This window comes from Mycteria americana, chromosome 13 (assembly GCF_035582795.1).
Source record: "Mycteria americana isolate JAX WOST 10 ecotype Jacksonville Zoo and Gardens chromosome 13, USCA_MyAme_1.0, whole genome shotgun sequence".
Lineage (NCBI taxonomy): Eukaryota > Metazoa > Chordata > Aves > Ciconiiformes > Ciconiidae > Mycteria > Mycteria americana.
Window position 1 is genome coordinate 5,517,170 of NC_134377.1, and position 26,318 is coordinate 5,543,487.

At 40.3% G+C, this 26,318-nt stretch overlaps 1 protein-coding gene across 3 annotated transcripts; it reads left to right on the forward strand.

Annotated features, from left to right (window-relative positions):
• Nucleotides 1-26,318, forward strand: SUDS3 (SIN3A corepressor complex component SDS3). 3 transcript variants are annotated; one of them, XM_075516711.1, is made up of 13 exons: nt 1-253; nt 2,053-2,122; nt 3,149-3,204; nt 3,599-3,670; nt 5,984-6,003; nt 6,568-6,724; nt 12,391-12,486; nt 14,448-14,509; nt 15,417-15,438; nt 16,187-16,292; nt 20,509-20,593; nt 24,003-24,103; nt 24,521-26,318. In XM_075516711.1, exons 1-12 carry the CDS (start codon nt 88-90, stop codon nt 24,099-24,101), a joined length of 1,011 nt encoding a protein of 336 aa, XP_075372826.1. In that variant the 5' UTR covers nt 1-87; the 3' UTR covers nt 24,102-24,103; nt 24,521-26,318. The 3 variants fall into 3 exon arrangements, with proteins under 3 accessions (XP_075372826.1, XP_075372827.1, XP_075372825.1); XM_075516712.1 differs by having other exon boundaries at nt 25,684-26,317; XM_075516710.1 differs by lacking the exon at nt 24,521-26,318 and having other exon boundaries at nt 24,003-24,472.

The following is a 26,318-nucleotide window of genomic DNA, read 5'->3' on the forward strand; positions in this document are numbered from 1 at the left end:
AAGCGGAAGTGGCGGCGCGGGTCCTGGCGCCGTTGCCGAGCGCCGGGCGGAGGCGCGGGCCCGCGGCGGCGGCTGCGTCCCGTCGCTATGAGCGCGGCCGGGCTGGTGTCTGCCACGCCGCCGGCTCCCGCTCCGCCTGGGGCACCCGCCAGCGCCATGCCCCCCGGCCCCGAGTACTACGAGGAGGAGGAGCTGGAGAGCGCCGAGGAGGAGGACGGCGAGCGGAGCGCTCGGGCCCGCGACTCCGATGAGGGTTGGTAGCGTGGCGGGCTGGGCCGGAGCGGGGGGGAGAGGGGCTGGGGGGGGGGCTCTGGTGCCCTGGGAGAGGGCGGGGGGGACGCGGAGGCGCTTGGGGCTCGGGTTGAGGAAGGGGACTGCTGCGGGCAGGTGTGCTGGGGAGGCGGAGGAGAGTGTTTGGGGAAGAAAGGCTTGGGTCGGGTTTGGTGGAGGATTGGTCTGGAGCAGGAAGAAAACGCGAAGAAAACAAGGGCCTGTTAGATTGCTGGGGTTCCCTGTGGAAGAGGCGAAAAACGAAGCCATTGGAGTGGTTTCCCGGGTGAAGAAGAGGCAGCGCGAGAAGGGGAGAGCTCTGAGGAGGTGGGATGGAGTGTATGGGACAGCAGGGTGAAAGTGGTGGAGAAGTCTGGTGTGTGGAACTTGGTTGTATTTCTGTGGTGTGAAGGGGGAAGGAGGCCGTTAAGGTAGAAGAAGCGTGGACAGAAGTAAGGGGATGTTAGAGGAAAGAGGGGTTTTGTAGAAGGACTGGGAAAGCAGTGGAGAAGAGGAAACAGAAGTACAACCTAGAGTATTCTGGGGTGTAGGATCCATAAAATAACATATAAGGGAGGTGAAGAATGACCCTTTGACAGTGCCTGTTGTTCTGTCAGCCAGAGTCCTCCATCACATCTGGTGCGTTCATGAATGAGGTGCCAGAGCCAAACCCATAGATGCTTACAAAGGCTGACAGCATGCTGGTCAGTGTGGGGCTCTCTGTGGCTGCACACAAGTAAACTGAGTATGGAAGTCCTTTACGGTGACCTAGACATCCAAGTATTTTTCTTTCAGTTAAAACTTTTTGTTTTATCTTTGGCGTGTTGAATTTTACCTTAACATACGTAAGCTTAAAGCGTTTGTTCATAGTTTAAGAAAAATCTGAGGAAGGTCTGATTTAAGGGACTGGTGTCCCCCCCCCATCCATATGTGGGGAATGTAGCCCTAGTTTAGGCTTTACAGCTGTACCCTGCCTACCACAACTCCAGCCTGGGGGCACTGACCTCTCCTTGGGGAGGAAAGGTAATTAATTCTTGGCTACCCATGTCTTATAAATATAAGCCTGAAAAGGCATAGCAGAAAACTAGCAGACCCATATTGGTTTAATTTATTTGTGGTTTATATATTCATAAAATTGGGGCTATCTTTGTGGTAGTGCTGGCCTTTGTTATGTGTAAATGTTGAAGTACTTCTGTGCAACACGTAGCTGAGAAGCCAAGTTCAGATCACAGCAAGTAACTTTGTTATCTTTAGTGAGACCTTTGTGGTCAACCCCAACAGCATCTAGTCAGAGTATTTTCATTTTGGAGTGTTTCCGGTCAAAGTGCAGAATCAGTTACAGCTGTTTCAGTCATTGTCTTCCATACAGTGTATTAAGTCATGGGCAAAACTGTAGGAAGAAGTCTGTGAAACGTTTTTCAGAGTCTTTAGACTGTTTCTGTCTCACCTTTGTGTATGTGAACGTTAATGTAGAACCTGTTGTCTTAAACTGGAAAGAAATTACTGGAGCAGTTGAAGTTGTTTAGACGTGATGTAAGCTTCATTGCAAAACTACCAGAGGATTTACATAGGTTAACTTGCAGTTGCAGGAAAGAGATGAGATGGTTCATTTCACTTCTGAATTCACCTCTCCAGAGGCCTATCTGGTTGTGTATTTGAGGTTAAATTGTCTGAGGTTTGGGGACTTTTTGTTTGTTTCTTTCTTTGTTTTTAAATAATCTACTGCTTTGTTTTTTTAAAATATTTCTTTAGTTTTAACAAGTCATTCTTTACCTCATTTAGACACTGAGGATGCCAGTGAAACTGACCTGGCAAAACATGAGGAAGAGGACTTTGTAGAAATGAAAGAACAGTAAGTAATTCATTCTATTCAGAAGTAAGGTAATGTTCTGTTTATTTGGGGTGGTTTTTTTGCATAAAACTCTGCAATGTTTTGGGCCAAGATTGGGGTTTTGAAGTGCCTAGCCTAATGTAATAACTAATGAGTCCATATACTTGTATTTCTTCTATCCTCAGTTACTTTCCCTGTTCTATATGTGTTTAAGAAACTAAGCACTGCTACTGTTTTGAACAAAGAAATAGGTATGAGTTTCTGGGAGCCGCTGAGTTTTGCTGCAAATTAATCCCGCTGCAGAGAGATCCTTCAAATAAAATAAAGGATCTACTTTATAGAAGCCAAGCAAAAAGCACCATGCCTGTTAAAACCCCTTAAACAACAGAATGCTAGTCCTGTCCAAGAAGACAGGCTTTTTGGAGACTTGAAATAGTTTCCCTTGATGTTTAGGTGTATTTGCAGTATTTTGTGTTCTTGCTTACTGGCAGAGACATGTTTTTATGCAGGTCAGGAAGTCCTGACCTGTGTTAAACCACAGATATGTGAGAAGGGGAATGCAAGTTTGCAACAGTGCCAGGAATAGGCTGTGGGTTTTTTTTATAATGTCAAGATCTATGCGAGGAAATGCCTTCTGTTTTATAAGTAGGGAACTAATACGCAAATATTAAGACTTGACAAAGTGGCAGAATAGTTCTGTTGTAAAGTTTCTGGTATCTGTAGATCTAAATGTCCTTTTAGATTTCGACATTAAAAAACCAACCAACCAACCAAAAAACCCAAAACCCCCTATTTTACCCTGAACTGTTCCCAAAAATAATTGGTTTGGGTGCATTGTAAAACGAATGGGGTGGCAGGGTTTTTAGACAGAATGATAACCTTTCATTTGAATAATATTCTTTTAGTTGTTGTTTGTTTGTTTCCTGAAGTTCTTCTGAGAAGTTTTTAATTCTGTGTAAACATGTTGTAACCTACCTAAACGGACGGTGAAATAAATGATATATATTTGTTTTTCAAACTAAAGTTGCGTGCTCTCTATCTTTGCAGGATGTATCAGGACAAACTGGCATCTCTGAAGAGGCAATTACAACAATTGCAGGAAGGTAGGCTTTGAAGGGGATAGCTTTTTTCCCTAAACACAGTTTTCAGCACTTTTCAAAGGTCATAGAAGGATGAGGGTTTTGAAAGATAGAAGCAGCATCCTTCACTGAATGGTGCCTCTCAGTCATGCTGCTTAGTGAAAAATGTCAGCCACTTTCCATCCTTTTTCCCTCTAAACACTTGTAGCTAAGCCTCTGTGTACTAAAGGATTTCTTAAAAGTAGTCGGCTTTCTGAAAAAACAGGGAACGTGCTGATCAAAATAAGCAAACTAGAACTGTAGTTTTCTGATTTCAGATATTAGTATTTGTGTTTCAAGTGGTGTATGGCTCCTTGAGAAAATTTAATACTTGGAAAAAATAAAATTCCAGTGGGAACCCACTATTTATTTCAACTAGGTACTCTTCAGGAATATCAGAAAAGGATGAAAAAATTGGACCAGCAGTACAAAGAAAGGATACGAAATGCAGGTAAGCTGAATTTCTTTCTAAGATGCTGCATACAACTTAAACTAATGGTTTTTATAACACCTGAAGAAAAATAATGGTAATCCTGTCCTTTAAAGAAAAGGAACTTGCTAGAGTAAAGGGTGGTTCTGCTTCAGAGGGTATAGTGTAGGGGTTTTTTTTGAGAGTGCATGAAGCATGATGGGATCTGTCTTGATTTTTTTTTTAATTTTTTTTCCTTCATCAACATCGTTTGACTGTCTACAAAACACCAATAAACAGTTTTAGTCTTCATTTGTGTGAAAAAGCGCAAGTAAAAAAATGGTTTCATTTTTATGTGGCACCATGCCTAACCTATAGTCTCCCACTTTGGCTTGTTCTTTTGTGCAACGTGCCTGAAACCTTCAGGTGCACTGTTTCTTTCAGTTTGCAGGAATGGAAAGTTAGGACTACGCGCTTTCCCAAAGATCTGTTTTTGTGCCCTGGAGCAATGAATACAGAGGATTTGCTGCTGAAACTGTTATTCTGTATAGCTGTGACACCGAATGGGCTGCCTGTACTTTGTGTTCTGGCGCTCTGTTTCAGGAGTGAAGCCTAAGTTAATTTTTAAAGTGCCTAGCTCTCAGCCCTTCTGGGTAGTCTTTATTGTGTTACTGCAGAGAAATGGCTTGAAAATCAGATCCATTTGCCTGCCTTCCCTCTTTCTTGTTCTCTTTCCAGTAGGTTCTTATCTTGGATACTGAAGCAGGGTCTTTTATAGAAGCTATTATGTGAAAATAGGAAATGTAGCTGTTCTTCCTTTAGAGAAGTTGGATGAATCCTGTAATGCCTGGGCTGTTACTCTGGGAAATATGACAGAGAGGCAGTGGCGGTTGTATGATGGCTAATGTACTCCAACCTTTGAACAGTATAAATTGTGTCTTTCTAAAAGTGCTTGGGATGGTAAAGGATTGGCTTGAGGAATTTAAGTGAATTGAACTACTTCTTGTTAACAGGAATCTGACTTCTGAGATGAATTTCATGCACGCTAGAGCTGCATTCTAGTAATATTGGGTTGTTTTGATAAGATTGAGACTAACTGCAAACTTGTATTTCTGGCTGGCAAAGACCAGTGCTGCAGTAACATATTTCTTCCACAGGAGGGCAGACGGTGATAACGTTCAATTTTATGATAAAATCCAACCGCCTAGTACTACAGAAAGAGTGGTCTTTTATGTTTATCCTTCCCACGTTGAGGTTTTTGGGGTTTGTGTTTTTTTGAGAATCACAGATATTAAAGCAACGGTTTAGATGTACCTGCATTTGACTACCTCCATAATACTGCTTCCATGCTGAATTGGTAGAGCCCTTTGCAAACCCAAGGTTTGATTTTTATCAGGCCATTATAATCTTTGGTTTCTATTTTGTTGTTTTTTAAAATTATTAAAAAAAAAGGTACAGTATTGCTACTACAGTCTTCTCCGAAACATATTTGAAGCCTGTGATCTTTACAGAAGTTTTTACAATTTCACGTATTACCAAAGCTTAATATGCTGGTGAAATATGGTGACTTGAGGACTGATCGGGTGCCTTAGTTGGCTTTTCTTGGCACCACCTTGAGTAAAAACTTTGTTTTGGGCATTGTGTCCTCCAGGGTACACAAGAAGGGTTCCATGCTGCTTAATTCCAAGTTGTTAGGAACTGTACAAACATCAGTAGCAGGACTATTTCACACCCAGAAATCCATTCGCCCCATCCATAGGTCTGACTTGAACTAATCATTGCCATGTGTTAGAACTTCACCTTCAGTGATACATAACAATTTCCTTGCTTGTTTTCTCGGGCATAAACAGTCTGAAATCAGACACATGTGAGTTGAGTAGATGAATCTTCTAACAGCTGCAGAATTATTTCTGAACCAGTCATTGCTGAAATTCATGAAGATGGCTTAAACTGTGAATTTTTGCCAGCTGTACGTTCAGCTACATGTTTCAAGCTTCTATCTGGAAAGCTTGTATCTAGTATTAATTGATTGTAATTAAACTGGAAGAGAGGTGGACTACATGCTTAGTACTGCTGGGAATAGTAGTTGAACTGAATAGTATGGAGTACTGCTGTGTAAGCTTTGCAAATCAGCTTGACAACCTGTAGAAAACTTCAATTAGCAATACATTTTTGTGGAATTTTTTCGTAGTTACTGTCTTTTCAGTGTAAAACTGCAAAGTGAGAGTAGAGTTTGGATGAGTACTACACTAGTTCACTGCCTCTCTTGGTTGCAATATTCAATGACTTAAAATGGCAGGGAATTAATTTTGGGCATCTTTGAAGATAATAAATTAAGCCTTTCTTCTCTTTCAGAACTGTTCCTCCAGCTGGAAGTAAGTACTCTTAATTTATCAAATACATATTAACTAGATGGAAGAGGTATAAACCTCCTGTTTTATCAACTGGTATTTGTGCTTGTTTTCCCAGAAGGCTTAAAGAAATTTTCTTCCTCTAGCTAGCATTACTACACTTGAGATGTAGTACAGCCTACTGTTGGTATTACTTCAAGTAACTTCTGGTCCTTGTCACTAAAATAGAATTAAAAGAAATATTTGCTCTTGGGCTGCTGTATGCTGGCTGTGCATTTGGCTTGTTTAAAAAGAGGTGGTAAATGATAGTGCTGTTTATAAATCTGAAGAGCTCTCTGCTAGAGACTTGATACGGTATGCAACATTAAAATGTTTTTTAAAAATAATTAATTCTTTTGCCAATATAGTACTGCTTAGTCATTTTTAAATGTTTTTCTGTCAATTGTGAATATTGATAATCTTTAGAACTGGCTCCAGTTTTGAACTGGAAAGCCAATCAATACAGTAGTTGAAAGAAGCTGTTGTGATATCCATAACTTGAGTCATTGGCTCCTTAGTTAACCTTTTTGTTCTTCTGGTTTGCATTAGACAGATCAGGTGGAAAAAAATTATGTCAAGGAGAAGAAGGCAGCAGCAAAGGAGTTTGAAGATAAGAAAATTGAGCTTAAGGAAAATTTGATTGCAGAGTTGGAAGAGAAAAAGAAGATGATTGAGAATGAAAAGCTAACCATGGAATTAACAGGAGGTAAAAACAAGATAGGCATCTGTCACTTGTCTTATCCACTCTGCTACTGCTTAGAAAAAAAGATATAAAGGTAGCAATGCTGGTTTATACAGACAGCTAGCGTGAAGGCTTTAAAGCTTTCCAAATGTCCAGATGTAGAACACAAATTGGTGGTCTTTTAATGGAGAAAGCATTCAGAAAATTCAGTGACCTGAATTACTAACAGGTGAATCAAAATAGTGCCAGTGAAGCAGCAGAATGGGTAGACTTTTTTATATGCAGGGAAAGGGGCTTCTTTAGTTCCTGTGATCTGTCAATAAAACTATTGAGATATGCCACAATACTGACCTAACCGGCGGTGCCAGGTTGCAAACTATGTCCTTTTTTTCTCAGTAATAGGTGGTCAAGAAGTTGAAGAAAGGCAAACAATAAAGGTTGAAATATGCTACTTAAAGCCAGAAAAATAGATTTGTGAGCTACATTTGTGTCCAGACTCTGGAAAATGGACATTAAATGGACAGATTTCTTTCATGAGACCAGTTGGTACCCTTGGTGCCTTGGCAGTGCTCTTTGCAGTAATTACAGAATCACAGAATCACAGAATCATATAGGTTGGAAAAGACCTTTAAGATCATCGAGTCCAACCATAAACCTAACACTGCCAAAAACCATCACTACACCATGTCTCTAAGTACCTCATCCAAACGTCCTTTAAATACCTCCAGGGATGGCGACTCAACCACTTCCCTGGGCAGTCTGTTCCAATGCTTGATAACCCTCTCGGTGAAGAAAAATTTCCTAATATCCAGTCTAAACCTCCCCTGGCGCAACTTGAGGCCATTTCCTCTTGTCCTATCACTTGTTACCTGGGAGAAGAGACCGACCCCCACCTCTCTACAACCTCCTTTCAGGTAGTTGTAGAGAGCGATGAGGTCTCCCCTCAGCCTCCTTTTCTCCAGGCTAAACAGTCCCAGCTCCCTCAGCCGCTCCTCATAAGACTTCTGCTCCAGACCCTTCACCAGCTTCGTTGCCCTTCTCTGTACGCGCTCCAGTACCTCAATATCCCTCTTGTAGTGGGGGGCCCAAAACTGAACACAGTATTCGAGGTGCGGCCTCACCAGTGCCGAGTACAGGGGCACAATCACTTCCCTAGTCCTGCTGGCCACGCTATTTTTGATACAGGCCAGGATGCCATTGGCCTTCTTGGCCGCCTGGGCACACTGCTGGCTCATATTCAGGCGGCTGTCAACCAACACCCCCAGGTCCTTCTCTGCCAGGCAGCTTTCCAGCCACTCTTCCCCAAGCCTGTAGCGTTGCATGGGGTTGCTGTGGCCCAAGTGCAGGACCTTGCACTTGGCCTTGTTAAACCTCATACAATTCACCCCAGCCCATCGATCCAGCCTGTCCAGGTCCCTCTGCAGAGCCTGCCTACCCTCCAGCAGATCAACACTCCCACACAACTTGGTGTCGTCTGCAAACTTACTGAGAGTGCACTCGATCCCTTCGTCCAGATCATTGATAAAGATGTTAAACAGAACTGGCCCCAACACCGAGCCCTGGGGAACACCGCTTGTGACCGGCCGCCAACCGGAGTAAACTCCATTCACCACCACTCTCTGGGCCCGGCCGTCCAGCCAGTTCTTTACCCAGCGAAGAGTACACCCGTCCAAGCCATGAGCAGCCAGTTTCTCCAGGAGAATGCCGTGGGAAACCGTGTCAAAGGCTTTACTGAAGTCTAGATAGACAACATCCACAGACTTCCCCTCATCCACTAGGCGGGTCACCTTATCATAGAAGGAGATCAGGTTGGTCAAGCAGGACCTGCCTTTCCTGAACCCATGCTGGCTGGGCCTGATCCCCTGGTTATTCTCTACATGCCGTGTGATAGCACTCAGGATGATCTGCTCCATCAGCTTCCCCGGCACCGAGGTCAGGCTGACAGGCCTGTAGTTCCCCGGGTCCTCCTTCCGGCCCTTCTTGAAGATGGGTGTCACATTCGCTAATCTCCAGTCAGCAGGGACTTCCCCAGTTAGCCAGGACTGCTGGTAAATGATGGAAAGGGGCTTGGTGAGCACATCTGCCAGCTCCTTCAACACTCTCGGGTGGATCTCATCAGGCCCCATAGACTTGTGAGTGTCTAAGTGGTGCAGCAGGTCACTCACCATTTCCCCCTGGATAATGGGGGCTCCAGTCTGGTCCCCATCCCTATCTTCCAACTCCAGGGGCTGGGTACCCATAGAACATTCGGCCCTGCTAATAAAGACTGAGGCAAAGAAGGCATTAAGTACCTCAGCCTTTTCCTCATCCTTGGTCACTGTGTTTCCTCCCACATCTACTAGAGGCTGGAGATTCTCCTTAGCTCTCCTTTTGCTGCTAATGTATTTGAAGAAGTGTTTTTTGTTGTCTTTTATAGCAGCAGCCAGACTGAGCTCTAGCTCAGCTTTGGCCCTTCTAGTTTTCTCCCTGCACAACCTCGCTACACCCCTGTAGTCCTCCTGAGTTGCCCGCCCCTTCTTCCAGAGGTCATAGACTCTCCTCTTTCTCCTCAGTTCGAGCCAGAGCTCTCTAGTCAGCCAGGCCGGTCTTCTTCCCCGCCGGCTCGTCTTTCGGCACCTGGGGACAGCCCGCTCTTGTGCCTTTAGGACTTCCTCCTTAAAGAATGTCCAGCCTTCCTGGACCCCTTTGCCCATAAGAGCTGCCTCCCAGGGGACTCTGTCGACCAGTCTCCTAAACAGGCTGAAGTCCGCCCTCCGGAAGTCTAAGGTGGCAGTTTTGCCGACCCCCCTCGCCGCTTCTCCACGTATCAAAAACTCTATCATTTCATGATCGCTCTGCCCAAGACAGCCTCCAACCATCACATCACTCACCAGTCCTTCTCTGTTGGTGAACAAGAGGTCCAGCGGGGCACCTTCCCTCGTTGGCTCACTCACCAGCTGCGTCAGGAAGTTAATTGACACAGTGGAGCTAAGTAGAGGGGTAATTAGCTTCCTTCACAAATTGTGTTGCTGTGATACTGAACCAAAAGTCTGATTTCATTATCTTTCTAAGAGCAACTCCCTCATTTCATGGACAGATAATGTTGGTTGTGTTACTGAGGCCTGTCCATGAATTACACCTTTTATATCTTTCTTGCACAGTATCTACAGAAGTTATGTAAGCTAATAATTTAATTAGTGTTCAGAAGCGAGAATTAAAACTTGCTATCTACAAGATATACGGACATATTCAAGAGTGCTCTTGGCTTTGTACAAACTGTTAGGCTAATCTGGACTAGAAAACAGTTTGAGCTGTGCTGTTTCCCTGATCTCTTTGGGTTTTTTAATTATGAAGTCTAGTCTGATCTTACAAACTGTGCCTTAGCCTTAACTTTCCTATTGTTATCCTGTGCTCGTGTCTATTCACTACTAAGTTGGGATACAGTACTAATCTTGTAAGCAGATTTTCATTAGTGGATCAGGATCCGACTAGATCTTACCTTTGGAAACCTGCATACCAGTATTTTAGGAGTCTGAAGGAATCCAATTTCTGTATTGGTGGGACAGCTCTTAACATCAGGATTCAGATTTGCAGAGTTAAAGGGAGAGTGGGAGGGGTAAAAAGGACTATTTAGTAGTCTGATTTGGGGACCAGATTAATCCTCCTCGGGGAAATGTGTCCCCCCGTTGTTGTGTGTCCTGAAGAGATGAGCTGTTTCATCAAATATAACTCTAGGAGAAGGCATGTAAGTAACTGTGGAGAAGATGTCCATTCTGTGTTTGTTAGCCCTCCCTTATCTCCTTCCTTCAAGAGTAGCAGAAATGCAATGCGATTTCTTTAGAAGTAATGGATTTTGTTGTGAACGTGCACTAGAGGCTAAGAAATAAGAATACTGGAACTGACGTGGACTCAAAGTTCAGTGTATACAAGGATGCAAGTTAGCAACCTGATGAACAGGCTCGTCTGTGAGCGCTGGGAGTGTTGCAGTTCCATTAGGTTGCAATGGTTGCCTTCTGTTCTGGAACGTTGTATAGTGTGGTTCTTAACTATTAAGCCTCATGCAAGACTGTGTTTCAGGTTAAATGTGTTGTTGCTTTAGCACCTCTTCAAAACTTCCTTTATAAAGTTTTCATGAATCTCTCGAGAATCTTGAAGTTCTTCAAATGTTTAACAGTAAATGTAAGAGACTCAAACACTGTTTTTTTTCTGAAAACTTGTTTGGTGCTGACTTGTCACAATTTTAAGATACAGGGTGCTGAAATAGAGAGAGAAGAAAATTGATCTCTCTGCCTTATTCACATTTTAAGCAATATAGATAACTCTGTGACAACTCATTTGAAACTAATCTTTAAAAAGGAGAAAAAGCCTTCTCGACTTGGCTGCATATCGCCTTGAGTAAGTGCTTCAAACCCCTCTTCTGAGGCTCTTGTAATTTGGTCTTAACAAATGAGAAGAATGGCTTACATTCAACACAGCAAGTTACATTTTTAGTGTCTGCAGGGCTATTGATGTTCAGTGTTTTCCAAATTCAGCTTTGAATCCTAGAGATAAGGTTTCCTTTGGCATATGCTCGGTGGGTGGCTTTTTTTTTTTTTCTAAAAAGCTTTTATCATAATATTTTTTTCCCTTGATGTACAGCATGGTCATCCTTGTTCACCCTTGTGATAAGGAGAAAAGTAATTTGGTGTATTTTGAACATGCATAGCTGCTCAAGGTTTTAGCATCTAGAGGGAGCCAAAGAGGCTTCATAGACTTAAGTGCTACCTAGGATGTGATTCAGGAGTACTTAAAGATGAGCGAATAATTCTCAGCACATAGAAAGAGAGGTGAGATGATGTGTTTAGCATTTAAGATGTGGTCTCTTGGTTGCCAATTCAAGATATCTTCATAAATGAAGGAATGATTTGTGAGAGTTTGAGTAAAGTAGTTCAGTTAAGACTACCTGTAGACATTTGGACAAACTGTAATTTCAGCTAATTACTTGGTGATGAGACTTGTGTTTCAATTTTTAACAGATTTTTTTTCTTTTTCCCCAGTGTATATGCTACAATTTATTTCCTGGCAACTGCTGCTCTGCATGTTATTAATTAGGTTCATTTCATTAACCATAATTTGAAACATTTTTAGATAATCTGAATTTAAATACTATTTGTGTTTAAAATTACTCCAGCAGACTTGTATCAGTCTTGAATGCAATAATTATCTGTATTCCTTTGGCAAAGCTATTTTTCCAGCTTGAAGACAAGAAAGAGAGCAATTGATTTGTAGCTGATGTTTTACATGCTATTAACTATCCAAGATTTGTTAGCAAAGAACTCCATGAACTTTGCCTTTTAAATTATCTGTTCAAAAGCAGATAGCATTAGCATTAAAGAAGTTTGCCCTGAATCCTTGCAGCATCATTGTGCTTGTTATCTATACCTGCACGAGCTGTAAAATGTCCCCAAACCAACTGTGCTACTTCCAGCCCACGGAAGCTGTAACCATGGCATCGCAATGCTGTTACTGAACAGTGACCTAGTATGAAAGGGAACTTGTATTCACTGTCAGCAGTTCCAGCTTGGATGCTGGAAGCTATCACAAAAAAAAAAATTCCAATTTTCTGTATGGAGGAGGAAAGATTATTTTCCTTGTGCCCTGTGTAGAAAAGCTGTTGCTTCTTACTCCTTTCCCTCTGGTCTTATCAGCTCTCCAACTTCATTACTCTACAGATTCAATGGAAGTGAAGCCTATTATGACAAGGAAACTGAGGCGAAGACCAAATGATCCAGTTCCTATCCCAGACAAGAGGAGGAAACCTGCCCCTGATATCCTTTTACAGAGTCATTGGAGGGCTATTGTGTTTGAGGCCAGCATGCTACCTGCATCTATGTTGTTTTGTACAGGAAGGAAAATGAAATGAGGTGCTAGGATCAGATTTTAATCTAGGAAATATTGAAGTACAATTTGTCGTGTATAATGTGTGATGAACTAATATAACGCAACCAGTTTTTGGAGATCCCTCGGTATCCTAACTTAAAATTCACAGTGTTGTGAGATAACTTATTTGATTTTTTTTTTTTGTCAGTGAGAGTAGTTTGAATTCTTCAGGCAATCTTTTTCACAAAGGAAAAACTTTAAAAGAATGTTACGTATAAATGCCGAGGTAATTGATTCCATAGATAGTAAATGGCTTTTTACATGAGCGAAAGCTTTTCTCATTTCAAGATATGACAAAACATTTGCCAGAAAGATCATATTTGTCATATCAAACTAGTTTTTCCATTTCTGATAAAGGCTTCAGATCTCTAATCCAGAGAGATGCGTAGCAAAAGCAAGGAGTGCTAGATTTGTTCTTTGAATAAAAAAAGGATGAAAATCCATTTTGTTTTTATATATTACGAGAGAGACAAAAACATGTATATGTAATCCTTCTCTCTTGCCTTGTTGCATGTTTCTTATAATTATAATGTTCCTTGGCTTCTGGAAATACATTTTTAGCTCCTCTGTCATGATAGGCACTTTTTCTATTTGTGTATTAAATTTGCCTGGAAAGGAAGGCAATGGTATTTGCTTTGCAGAGGCTTATTATTAGATTCCAAACTTGTATGACTTAAATCAGATTAAAAACCCCTTATCTTACGACTTCTGAGTGATTTGCATTTTCTGAAGGCAATATCAAACCTTGAACTTCTAGAGTTCATGCAGGATGGTCACAAGCATCTCCATTTTTAATTAACCTCTTTCTGGTTGGAGATTCTGTTCACTCTTTCAGGAAAAAAAATTCTATTTATTAGTGCCCCTATCTCATCCAAAATAAATGAGTTCCATAGTGAATATGACCTACTAATTGAGCATGATACAGCAGCCACAGTGTGAAACTCTGCTTGCCTTTCCTCACTGGGGAGAGGATTAAAGTCCATCAGAACCAAAATCCTTAAAATGCAGCCTAGCAATTGTTAACTTTAGTTTAGTACTTTGAATACTTTTGACTTAACAGCTGTTTTGAAGAAACACTGTAGATTAAAGCTGGAGAGAAGGTCCACTGCTGTGGGTATTGTTTTCCTTCTGTGTACTTAGGTTTTTCTTGTGTGGAAATGACAGAAGAGCAGTAGAAAAGGGAAGTAGGACGATGCCTACTCCACAAAATGACAGCGGAGCTCTAATAAGGCTAAGATACACTAACCTCTGTGTTTTAAGATTTTGGTTTTGTTGTCAGGTGAATGGTAGGCTCTTTATTTATTCTCATCCACACAAGGATGTGTTTTGTGCCTCTGGCTTTATTTTCTGGTTCTTTTTTGATTTTTGGGGGGGGGGGGGGCTTTCCCCTCTTCTCCCTATCTCTCTATTCCTGCTTACTGAGTTGCAAAATAATGAGCTTCTTTTCCTAGGTTTGGGTGGGATTTGGCTTCATTGTACAAAATCTGAAGCGAGTCTGTTGTGTTTCAGCTCCCAGATTGTTCTCTACAGAAATGCAAGATGAAAAACACTGAAAATGCTAGGGCTTGATGCCTCCATGAAGTAAATGTCAATGCACTAAAGGTTTTTCATTGATGGTTATGTCTGAATAAGCTAAAATGATTTTGCACTCTATTTGCTGCTAAATATGAGGCTCTGTGGATATGGACTTGTATTAACTCATATGACAAAAAAAGCTCAAGTATTACACTAAAATCTTATGCAGCTTCGCAGAAAGCTTTTGGTTTACGTTTAGTCTAGTGAAATATCATTGACCTTTAATTTTTAGCCTTGATTGTCAAGAGCTTATGGGAACCTTAATTCTGGATACCTCAGCTAAATTATTTGTTGACTGATGAGCAAATAATGGAGGACCTGAGAACACTGAATAAGGTAGGGATTATTGCTTTATTTGTATTTCTTTGTTTTAAAGATGCTTTCCCCTGAAGAGAACTGAGCTCTCTGTTTTATGTTCCTTTTTAAGATGTGGGACTGTTTCATCCCAGTAGGCTTTCTGAAGTAACACAGTAAAAGACTTAGCAAGATGGTATCTCCTCCCTTTTATTCTAATAGGTTTAATTAACCTAATTTAAATGACTGTCATCTAAAAATGTTACCTTTTGTCTGAACGAAGTGATGAGCTATCTTAAGGAGTTTCTTTCTTCTTCCGCATGGCTGAACAGATGTTAACACATCTTTCTGTGTGATTACAGGCTGCCTCTGTTTTAGGCCTTAGTTTGGGGTGGTGTTTTTTAGTTTTGGGGGTTTTTTTTCTCCCCACTGTTGTGATACTTCAGCAAACTGGATAGGGTGCAGTGTGTATGTTTATAGTTTTTCTAGATTTTATTAACCTATTGCTTTCTTGCTAAACACTTTAAGGCTTATCTAATTTCCTATAATAGAGGCTGCTCGTTAAGGCTTTTGAGGATGGTGGTGCAGCATGTTTTTTGTGCCAGCTGTTGAGGTGTCGCTAATGATTTATCTCCCGTATTTTGTGTACCCTGAGAAATGTTGGATCATGTTCAAAAATACAGTGTGTTAGATGGGTTTGGTTGTGACTTTAGTGGATTATTGGAATGCTCTGAAGTTCAGTTTGTAGACCTTTTGTATCATGATACTGATTATCTACACCTTTGGCTGTTTATAGCATGCTATTCTGGTTATGTGTTATGCCACTTAATGGTACATTTAAAAAAAGAACCATTTAGAGTATGGGAAGTAAGACTGTCTGAAATTATTACTGCAGACTTCTGTGGCTCATGTCAGATCTCTAATGCTTCTTTGCTCTCTTTCCATGTAGCTTAAATCACCCAAGAGACCAGGTGAGTTAACAGTTGCACTGGAACTTGTTCACAGTCATGCTGTTTTGAACAGAGAATTATATTGTAGACTTTTTGACTGTACAATTGCTGACTGTGTAATTTGACTGTATAATTGTTTTGACTATGTAATTGCTGTTCTTTGTGTAGCTACTGTGGCAAATGGGTGCTGTGTGGAGTCTCTTTGTCTGTCCTGAAGTTTGTCAGGGATGGGAAGGGAGGCGTATGCATCTTTGGTGGCTGAAACATTTGGGCATGTGACAATCTAACTGTGTAAAGAGTTTTTTCCATTATATTCAGATGCATCTGGGCAGCTTGCCTGCTTGTCAGGTAGATGGAGGGATTGAGAACTTACGTTTTTATGCCTTCAGCTCTCTAGATGTGTCTGTACACTTTATTTCAAGATAGAGTGGTACTAACTTGCCTAAGGAATTCTGACACTATTTAAGTACTTCACTATAGATTAGAATTAAAAGAAAATCAAGGACATATTGTCTTATCACCTACCTATCAATATTGTTTCAGATAAATGTTATATTTCAGTGAATATTATAACTTATATACTCAAGGCAGAGATTGAATTATTCGTCCCAATAGAGTATATTTTTTCTGATGGAAATCTGAGTTTGTAGCTTTCTGTGCTTATTATTTCTGCTTAACATGACCTTATTAATTGCAATTCTGCAGTCAGAAATGCCACTGTGTGGTGGACGCGTGCTGGTCTTAAACACAGTCTCTCTCCTGTTCTCAGCCTCTCCCTCCTCTCCCGAACACCTGCCAGCTACACCAGCAGAGTCTCCAGCACAGCGGTTTGAAGCCCGGATAGAAGATGGGAAACTCTACTATGATAAGAGATGGTAAGTCCTGGTAAATTTCTGTTTTAATCAGTCTGAGCCTTGTGTAGTGAGGAGACAAAGACTGCAGAGAGAAATCGCTTTGATAAAAGAATTTGAGGACAAAACGTGTTTCGGCAGAGGTTAGCCACTTCCTCCAAGGGCTATCATTGTGACTTTGGTAAATTAGAAGTGATAATGGAGTGTTCAGACCTCATAGACTTTCAGGAGTATTTACTGGCTTGAATAAAAGGAGACTTAAGTCTTTTCCATGCAGTCAGTAGTGCATGCTGTGACACTTGGGAAACATTTTTGTCAAACCTAATGTTAAGTAAGAGAACCACCAGCAGACGCAGTGCGATGTAGTTGTGAACCCGGTCAGCTAGGATACAGGTACTCTGTGATTGCAGGTACAGTGGTGTGGGCAGTATTCAGAATTCTGGCGTTCAGTTTTATAGAACGCTAGCCCATCATTCCACAAGGTGGCAGAAGAAGTGTTGTGCACCAGATGAGCAGAATGAAAAATGTTTCTAATAAATCCAAATAACCTTTAAAGATCAAACCCACATGGGAGAAGCAACTTCAGAATTGCTGATTGGATTTAGCTCTGTTAAGTTTTATGGGCATGTAGCTGTGCAAGCCTCACAAAACGCAAGGAAAATATTAAATTTTGCAGAGAAATCTTAGTAGGTCTTAAACTTAATCCGTGAGACATGCACAACTGGATAATCAAGGGGGCAATCTAGTACTCCTTGAGCAGAAAGCAATTTGCAAGTCATATGCTTATTTGTACCCTACTTTGGTGTTCTGGTGGCTCAAAATAACAAGTGACGAGGTTGTAATTTTATCACGGAAAATGATAGGTGTGAAGCTTGTTTTTTACACAACAGCCATCTTGTACAGTTGGTCAGGTTTTCCTTCTGCTAGCCTTCTGACAGTGAAGTTTCATCAAGGCTTCAATGTATACGACTCTGACAAAAGCTGCTGCCTGGAGCTTAAACTTCCGTGAAGCATAAAGCAGACATGAACTGAACAGGCTACTTGTCACTTCACAAATTCATTAAGTTCTTTTTTTTTTCTTTCATAATTTTTTTGTGTAATGTGACTATCCTCTAGGGTATATTTGCATGAATAAACTGTTCTTCAGAATTTTTAAGCATGTGGAGTACTGTAAAGTGTTGCAATAAGTGAAAAAAACCACCACCACCAACAAAAACCAAACCAAAACAAAAACAGAAGGAAAGAAGAAATCTGGAGTAATCTGTCAGTAAAGCTCCCAAGCTCCCACCGAATTTAAACCTGGGAGAGCTTCAGTGAGCCTAGATGAATCTCTCAAAAGCACCAGCTCTCTCTGAAAGGTATCTAGTTTGGACATAAAACACTAACAGATAGTTCCATCTTGCTGAATTCAATTGTCATGGGGGTCTCACTGCCAGGAATTCCAGCTGTTGCCTTTCCTGTCTTCCTTGTTCTTATGCTGTTTTAAGATAAGTATCGTACATTTTTTGGCTGTAATAATCCTGCCTAGATTTTTTGATTGATAGTAATAGTACTTGTGCAAAATAGCTGGTATTTTAAAATAGTGAAGTAACTCTTCATAGTGGGAGGGTAATTTTTTCGAAGGTGTATTAAAGCTGTAGCTGCTGGCATGCACCAGAAATAATAAAACTGACAGCTCAGGAGTGACTGCTTTCTCTGTTTCCTGACAGCAGCCATGAAGGACCATTATCTCAAAATAGTGAATATTTAAGGCTAGTAATGGACTCCCTAAGGTCTTGCAGAGACATTTCACAAACATATCTCCAAAGTGGAGACTTTGTATAGGGAGTTTCAGATGGATGTGGAATTAGACTTCAGTTTTTTATCCTCAGTCAATTTGCTCCGTGCCCCCCCATCAGATCCTAAAATACAGTTCACTGTAAAACAACCATCTTTTTGCTTTTAGCTTTGTCTGCGTACAGTAATGCAGAGTGATTTCTTTCAATCTTCTGATGGAGATGCAGTTGAAAATCTTGGCCTTTCAGCAAAATATTTTGTAGTAGAAAGTGGAATTATTTCTGCTTGCCTCCCTTGTCAGTATTGTGGTGTATTTTACCTACTGCAAAAGCGAGAGTTGTTTGGCACTTTCCTTCTCTTGAAAGCCAACTTAAATTCCATTGCATTTTTCATCTGAAGTACTTCCTTCAGTTCTACCCCTCTGTTGGCCTGTGTGTATATAAACTCGGCAAAAGGCTGAGACGTGAACATGTAACTGAGATGTACCAGGCTACTGTGCCTTCAGCTGACCTGTCTCTCTGTGTGCATGGGGCATGAGACAGTTGAGGCAACTCTTCAATGAAAAAGTGCTGAACTAACTTGTTACCTTACCTTTTCTGTGCACAGTTAACACAGATTTACTGATGGATGGTAACTTTGTGATGTGAAATCCAGGGGCTGAAGCCAGCTGCATGTGTGTCATTAGCTTTGGAATTCACTGATAGTTCAAAAATCGGAAGAAACAGCTTTGAGTGCAGGCACAGATACCACTTTGTGAGCTGTCATTTGGAGTGGCATCCTCTGCACTTGGAAGCCTGTGCACTAATTGTATCAAGATCATCAATTCTCCTTGCTTAAGCAGTCACAGCATGGCATGCTGCTGGACTGAGATTTTTACGTCTTATCTTAGTGAGGTCTGGTTTGTAGTAGCTTATACTGTTCCTTTATATCAATTAATGATCATCTGAGCTCAGTGAACTGAGATTTTTGGCTCAGATCATTGCTGCTATTACAGTGCCCTGGACCCCACTGACGTCTTTTCTGTTAAAATGAAGGAGAAAGATAATGGTTGGGCACAAGTGTCTAAAGGTTGCAGAATTTGAGGGGGTTTTTTATTACCCCGCCCAGCCCATTGGTAATTGGTATGTTTGAAAGGCTGAAAGCTGACACTGTTATTCTTGTTACTGGCAAGCAGTGTGAAAATGCTGAGTACATGAGCCAGTAGGAAGAGATTATGGAATAACTGTTGGAAGACTTCCATATTTACAGTATGGTTATTGTAGAAATAACTGTAAAGATTATGCAAATCCATGCATTTTGACAAATGGCTGTCAGCCAATCAGACTGCAAGGAGTTGCATACTGAGTAGTCGCTGAGGGAATCTGTGCAGTGATTCTGCAACTTGGATTGCCCAGTTAAATATGAAGCACATCACGATTAGGGTAAAGGTGGAAATAAGGTTATGCTTTTATAACTATAAAGCATTTTGGTGCTCTCTTGATTAAGATTATTTACTTAAAAATAATCTGTTTCAGGATAATTAGTTCTGCCTACGGAACTCTTGTAGGCAGAGTAAACAGAAACTGGGGAGTTTTGTCTAGCACGCTTTGCAGCACTTACCAGAAACATGGTCTGCAAAGAAGGCAAGACCATGAAATCAAGCAATTCAGAGTTATGAACTTTGAAGTTTTTACTTTGTTTTATACAAAATGCAATAAGAAAAATATATAGCATGACTAAAATATGATCTAAAAGGGGAAAAAAATGGATATGCTTAGACACAGCCTCCTTATGGCAGGTATATACAGCTTCTTACAGAGTCACTTACCCATCACTTACCATTTGGGGTATTTTCACAAAATAAGGCAGTATTAGAAATTTGAGGTCTTTGTTTAAACAATCATAGACTGCAATGATTGAGTGCAATTCACTTTTGTTGTTGTTGCTGATGGTGCACTAGTAATTTTGTATTGGGGAATGTAAATAACTTTTTAGTGTCAGTGATTTGCTCTGTCACATTTTATCAGGCACATTTTTATCACATTTTATCACATTTTATGGAGTTGCCTTCTAAAATCCATCCTGTGTCTGAAATGTGAAAGGCTAGTTTGATTAACTCTTGAAACACGGGCTTGTTGTCAGTCAGTGTTCCTATCTTGTGGCTTGGTGCTCTGCCCCTTCCTCTTTCAGATATGAAATCTTTTTTCAGTAATCTGCGTACGGAATTGAATATGAATTGATCTTCATGCATTCTGAAGCATCATTTAAATGCAAAGAGTGCGTGTGTGTGTAGAATGAAACCACCCCTATGTGGGTGACGATGGGGAAAGTGATGTGGAAAGAAAGACAGACTTCATATTTACTCTAACCAAATGCTTGTAGAATCCTAGCTTTATCAGTCTTACTACTGTTTCCTTTCTCAGTCTTTGGACAGCTAATGGTTTCATATGTTGTTTTTTATTTATTTTTATTTTTATTTTTGCAGGTATCACAAGAGCCAGGCTATTTACCTGGAATCTAAAGAGAACACTAAGATCAGCTGTGTGATCAGCTCTGTGGGCGCCAACGAGGTAGTGGGCTGCTTTGTTTTTCATGGGAGTGGGTCAGGGTAGGCAGGTAGATGGCTGTGTCTAGTAAGGACTAAGAGAAAATCAATATTACTTTCAGCAAATATGAAGTTGTTTGGTGTCTAAAGAAGCTGAATCCAAGATGAAACTGAGTTGAGAGATCTCTTCTTGAGATAGATCTGAGATGGGAGAAGACTTGCTGTGTTTCTAAAGAACGATCCTACATTTTGCAAGTAGTAGTTTGGCAGGCAGGAACAATGGGGAGAACTGATATGTTGCATCTCATTGGCACTACATTCAGAAGTTCCATTTCCATTATTTCAAGAACAGACATACAGTTTTTATTAATGCAAAATTAAAAAAAAAAAAAAAATTCCCATTGGGAATCCAGGAGAGGATGAGGCAAAATTTTTGTCACCAAATTTCATTGTTATAAGGGGAAAAAATTCTTCTTGCTAACCAGAGTACATGTGTTGTGAAGTAAGCTGGCAGGTGATAGGGCAGGTGAATCATTTGTCTGAGACAATTTCCTTGTGGCTGATGATTAAGGCTTAGAGAAGCAGGTGAAGAGAGATGCGTGCTGAAGATTGATGTGAATCTTGCTGCAAAATAAGCTCAGTGCTTGAGCAGTGCATCAGTTGGGCAAAGGGAGCAGTTTATTCTTTGCTTGCAGATTCCAGACACTTCAAGGAAAGAAGTGATAGACTTGAATGCACTTCTTTTCCATCAGCCAATAAAGTAACTTTAATTTGTTTTGGCAGCTAAGGGAAAATATTTTCTTTTCAACCAAATGAGTTGCATATGGGATATACTTTGTTTCACAACTGTTCTCCTTGCAATAACAGTTGTTACGCTCAACGGTTGGTTATTTATCTAAAGTAGTAGTAGCGTACTAATGGCTGCGTTAAAAATATAGTACTGCTAATTTGATTAAAGTTATTACTGTTAACTTAAAACATTAAAACTCTATCTTTTGGGAACATCTTACCTGAAACCTGTAGGAAATGCAATCTCTTTATTATAATTGCATGAATTCCACTTTAAAGTGAGACAATAGGTTTTGTTTTAGTTTTGCAGGGGTTTTTTGAGAGACGCTGGGGAGGAGGCATGGCAGTTGTTTGCCCTGCGATGGTTCGTTACAACAATATAAAGCTGAGGGAGATAAATACTTAACATAGTACTGAAATGAGAAGGTGTTCTCTTAGGATTACAACGTGCACATCTCGGATTTCATCGCACATTCAAAAGCGTGGTTGCCAAACTATGATCTTACTGGGTCCTGCTTGAATTTAGAAGCTAGAAGGCAGACCTAGATTTGAGGTCTCTAATTATAGACTGGAGTCAAAAGTCAATAGCATTTCTAAAGGAAGTCAAGTTACTTAAAGGAACTTTACCGAAAATATTTGCACAGAGTGTCTCCCCACCAGCATTTCCATTAATGGTCAAAGTGAAAAGACTAACTAAGAAGCATCAGAGATACTAAGGCATACAGTTGCCTTCTTGTGGCTGGGGAAAGAAAGTAGTTAACAGTCTATCAAAGGCATCTTTGTTCATATGAAGGTCTAAATCAGTTTTCTTAAACTGGATTTGAATTTTGTCATTGGCTATGGGCCTCTCCAGCACAGAGGCTGAGCTATGGTGATCCCCCTTAAAAAACAAACCAAAAATACCTTCCCAGGCCCAAATTCTTTAAAACTTGGTGATGTGTTTAGATCTAAACAGAACATATTTCTATTACTTTTGATGCGATTTCCTTGGAAACTGTGAATCAGATACTGCATTGGTGGAAATCATTGGCCAAGTGCATGGAACCAATTCAATCATTTGCCTTTTGACAACAATAAACTCTTCAATATGTGCAGGAAAGTTTTTTTGTTTGGGGTTTTTTTTATTCCCCTGAGTTTATTCAGCAATCTCTGTTGGAAGTTGAAAAAAGGAAGAAGCTTATTTTTCTTTTACAGTCAAGGAATAAAAGAATTCAGAGATGGATTTGGTTGTTTCTATTCACCATCTCCTTCAGCTCTTTAGAATTAATAGATGTTATCTTCTGATTGCAAAATACATTGTATGTCTAAAACATCAGTTTTAAGTCCAGAATATGTCTTGATGCTTTTATTTTTCTGAACTGTGTGGCACATTTTAGTGTTAATAAGTAATTTCACTGTTGTGGTCACTTAAAACTGAATTTTAATTTTCCTCCAAATGGAACTTAACAAAGCGGTTAACTTTAGCAAAACAAATACACCATTCCACCATATTGTGGTAGAATGTAAAACTGTACATGTTTGTTGTTCTGTACAGTTGCTCAGAGTTTGTAGATTTAATAATTCTTTTGGTTAGTAAAACATACCAAATTCTTGGAAATGTTGCAGTGGAGAGATGATTATCAATGAGGGTGGATTCTAATTTCTCTAGAGAAATAACTGAAGTACAAATGCAGGCAAATATTAAATTTATTTTATATTAAGGGCTTCTGCTAGTAAAGTCAATTTATAATTAAAATAATAGAGTTAAATCAATGTACTGTGCCAGGCCTGTAGCTAATATGGTAGCTAAAAAAAAAAAAAAGTTTTGGATAAATTGCATGCCAACACAAACTTTATAGTCCTTTGCAGTAGGCAATATTGGACTGTGTCCTAAAATACTCTAGTACTAAGAGCTGGATGGCTCTTATTTTCCATGCATTTATTTAAATATGTTTAAATGCATTAGAATGATAAAATGCAGAGGATTTTTGCTCAGACTTGATTTTTAAAGTACAGGTATTTGTGTCTAAACTTCTTGAAAGTGATTTTTATTTTTTAAAAATTCTGAGTGTCTGCCTCCATGGAAGCAATTTGTCCTTTGAAACATACTGTATATCGGCAAGTTATGTGAATTCTTCCATGCAGGTGTTTAAAAAAGAGGCCCTTTTATCTTCGGATACCATTTATTTAATACATTGTGAGAAATGCTTCACTGAAAAAAATCAGAATAAGCTTTTCATTTGACTAATAGTTACTTGTCTGGGCAAATCCCAGGATAGATAATTTTATGATCTGTGGATCTAGAGAGACTTATTCTTGATTAGGTAAAGCTTAATGCCAGAGTTCTGTTGTGAACTGTAGCAGAAGGAAACTTGCTCTCCTGATGATGCTTGGAAAGAGTAATTTTTCTTGATGACACTTTTGAGCAGGAAGTTAAGGTGGTAAAGTCAGAAACCTTATTTCGTTTTCTACTCAGGTTGCAAATGCCTAATGTGGGGAGGGAGAAGGGCTTAAGCTAAAATCATCTGTGCACCCTGAGTAACAGAGATGTTCGGATCTGCCAATAAGAATACCTGGTCTTATTTGTCTGTGTATTGCTTACAGTGGGTTTTCCCTTTTTCTGCCCAATATATCTCCCTGCCCCTTTCTTTTTTTCTTTCATGCAGATCTGGGTGAGGAAAACCAGTGACAGCACAAAGATGAGAATCTATCTGGGACAGCTGCAGCGAGGTGTTTTTGTGATTCGTCGACGATCAGCTGCATGACTGTATGCTCTTCCTTGGTCTTTTTTTTTTTTTTAAGATAGACAAACCTCTAATGGGGAATGGCAGTCTGTTCACTCATCTTAGCAGCAGAGAACACTGTCATGACCTCTTACGAGACAGTTTGTGGCTGGCCACATAATCCCCAGTAGTCCTTAAATCTTTAGCGATACCCAAGCACTGCCCTGGACTATTTCTGGATTTTGCATCAAGCTTCTGTATGCTTTCTTTATATTTTGGGTGACTATTTAAGAAGACTTTGCATCATGCTTTTTTCATCGTTGTTTCATGGTTCGTAGATGGGACTCGTATGTTGAAAACAACGTTACATTTATGTTTTGAATCAGACCAATGGAAGAAGCTTTGTTTGTCAAGACCTGACGTTATTTGATTCGTTCTTTTTGGTTTTGTTTTCCTGCAAGGCTCGGGATGTTGGGTAAAAGGAGATTAATCTTGCCAGCTTTCATCTGCAGCTGAGACACGCGTCTATAATACCTGGTATACGACATCAGCTTTATTGGATGAACTGTTTAAAGACTTGAGCACTGAGGCTTTTTTTAGGGAAGTGTGAACAGCTTAGAAACTGCTGAAAATCCAGCTGATTTTAAGGTAGTTAAGCAGTCACGTGTGGTTAATCAGAAGCTTCCATTTCTCTTCACATTAAAAAACCCTTCAATGAACAAGCAAAGAATATATCTATTTGCTGAAGTCCTTTCCTGGAATAGGTGGATGAGTATAAACCAAAGGATTAATTAACTGAACTTTGCAGATAGCGAGACTATATGAACTATATGTATGAGTATAACCACTCATACATGTAGAGAGACAAAAGGTAAATTTCACTTTCTTCACTGATGCTTAGAGTAACAGGTCATGCTGGAATCCTGCTGACAGAAGATGCTGGATCTGTTGTGTCTTCCAAAGAAGCCTGGTACAGAGTAGAAGGCGGCATTGACATGCTTTTAGTGTATAGCTGAAACCTTCATTCCCTAAAATGTCATGCGAAGGTTTCCCTTTGAAGGGTGTTTTAATTACTGGACATAACACTGGGTTTCTACACTTGCCCTCCGATAGCACAGGTGAAAATGCTCAAGTGATGATATTAATATACTCCTTTCCAAGATGTTTGAAGATCTGACTCCGGCATTCCTTTATTATTCCTAGTCTTTTGCTGATGGCCAAAACCACCGATACCATGTGTGACTGCACTGGCATGAATTACACAGTGCACTGGCAATGCCGTCAGATCTTTGCCTTCTGTGCAAAAGAACTTTGTGCTCCTTTTTGATTACTGGACAAAAAGTTGTAATTTTTGCCTTTATCAGTATCTGTCACTTTAAGGCATCTTTTGTTTTTGCTTTTGAACTGCCTTCTTGTTCAGCATCAGTCTAGCCTTTCTTTCATATCTGGATAAATGGAGTATTTTAAATGACTGTTTCCATTTCTTTTACTTACTGCAGTTGGGTGGCAGTCACATCCCAATAACTGATGTATGTACGTGGATCTGGAGTGGAGTGTTATGGCTGAGTTTCTGATGCGTTGCCTTCTTTGGCTGAGACACCTTACCTATTTTTACTGTGTTTAGAGTTTCAACTGGATCTGGAGCCTTGGCAAGGAAAGGAGAGGGTGTCTGCTTCCCACCCCTTGAAAATGTGCCATCTTTGCTGCAGCGTTAGTCAGGTGGAAAGCAGCAGGCTGTATTTTGTCAAGTTAACAGCATACTTAATGTAACTTCGATTCTCTGCACGTGTGACAGGTTTTTAATAAGGTGATGATGTACCAAACAGGATTTTGTCACTGAGCCTTAAAAGGAACATCATAGTTCTTATAATAAAAAGTGCTAAGTTAATAGCAGGATTTATTTCCTACCTATATCATTTTATCAGTATATATGTTTGTGGAAATAGCTGGGAACTTTGGTTCAATTTTGGGGAGATACCTTGCCAACCTGCTAACAGCAAATGATCTCTCTGCTGCTGTGATGTTATCTGTTTTGGGGTACCTTTAAAGGTATTGGTAGAAGTGTGGAAGTGCAGCAGCTGTCTTAGAGCCAGGCGTGGTATAGGTGCACGTTGTGTAGGCTTAATTACAAAGCTTCAACACGACATCGTAATCTGAATCGACAACATCTGCTCATCATCCCTGTTCCTTGGCAGAAGGGGGGGAAAAATAGCTGTTCTCGCAGCCAAAAGCCTGTCATTCCATCAGCTGTGGTCTTAT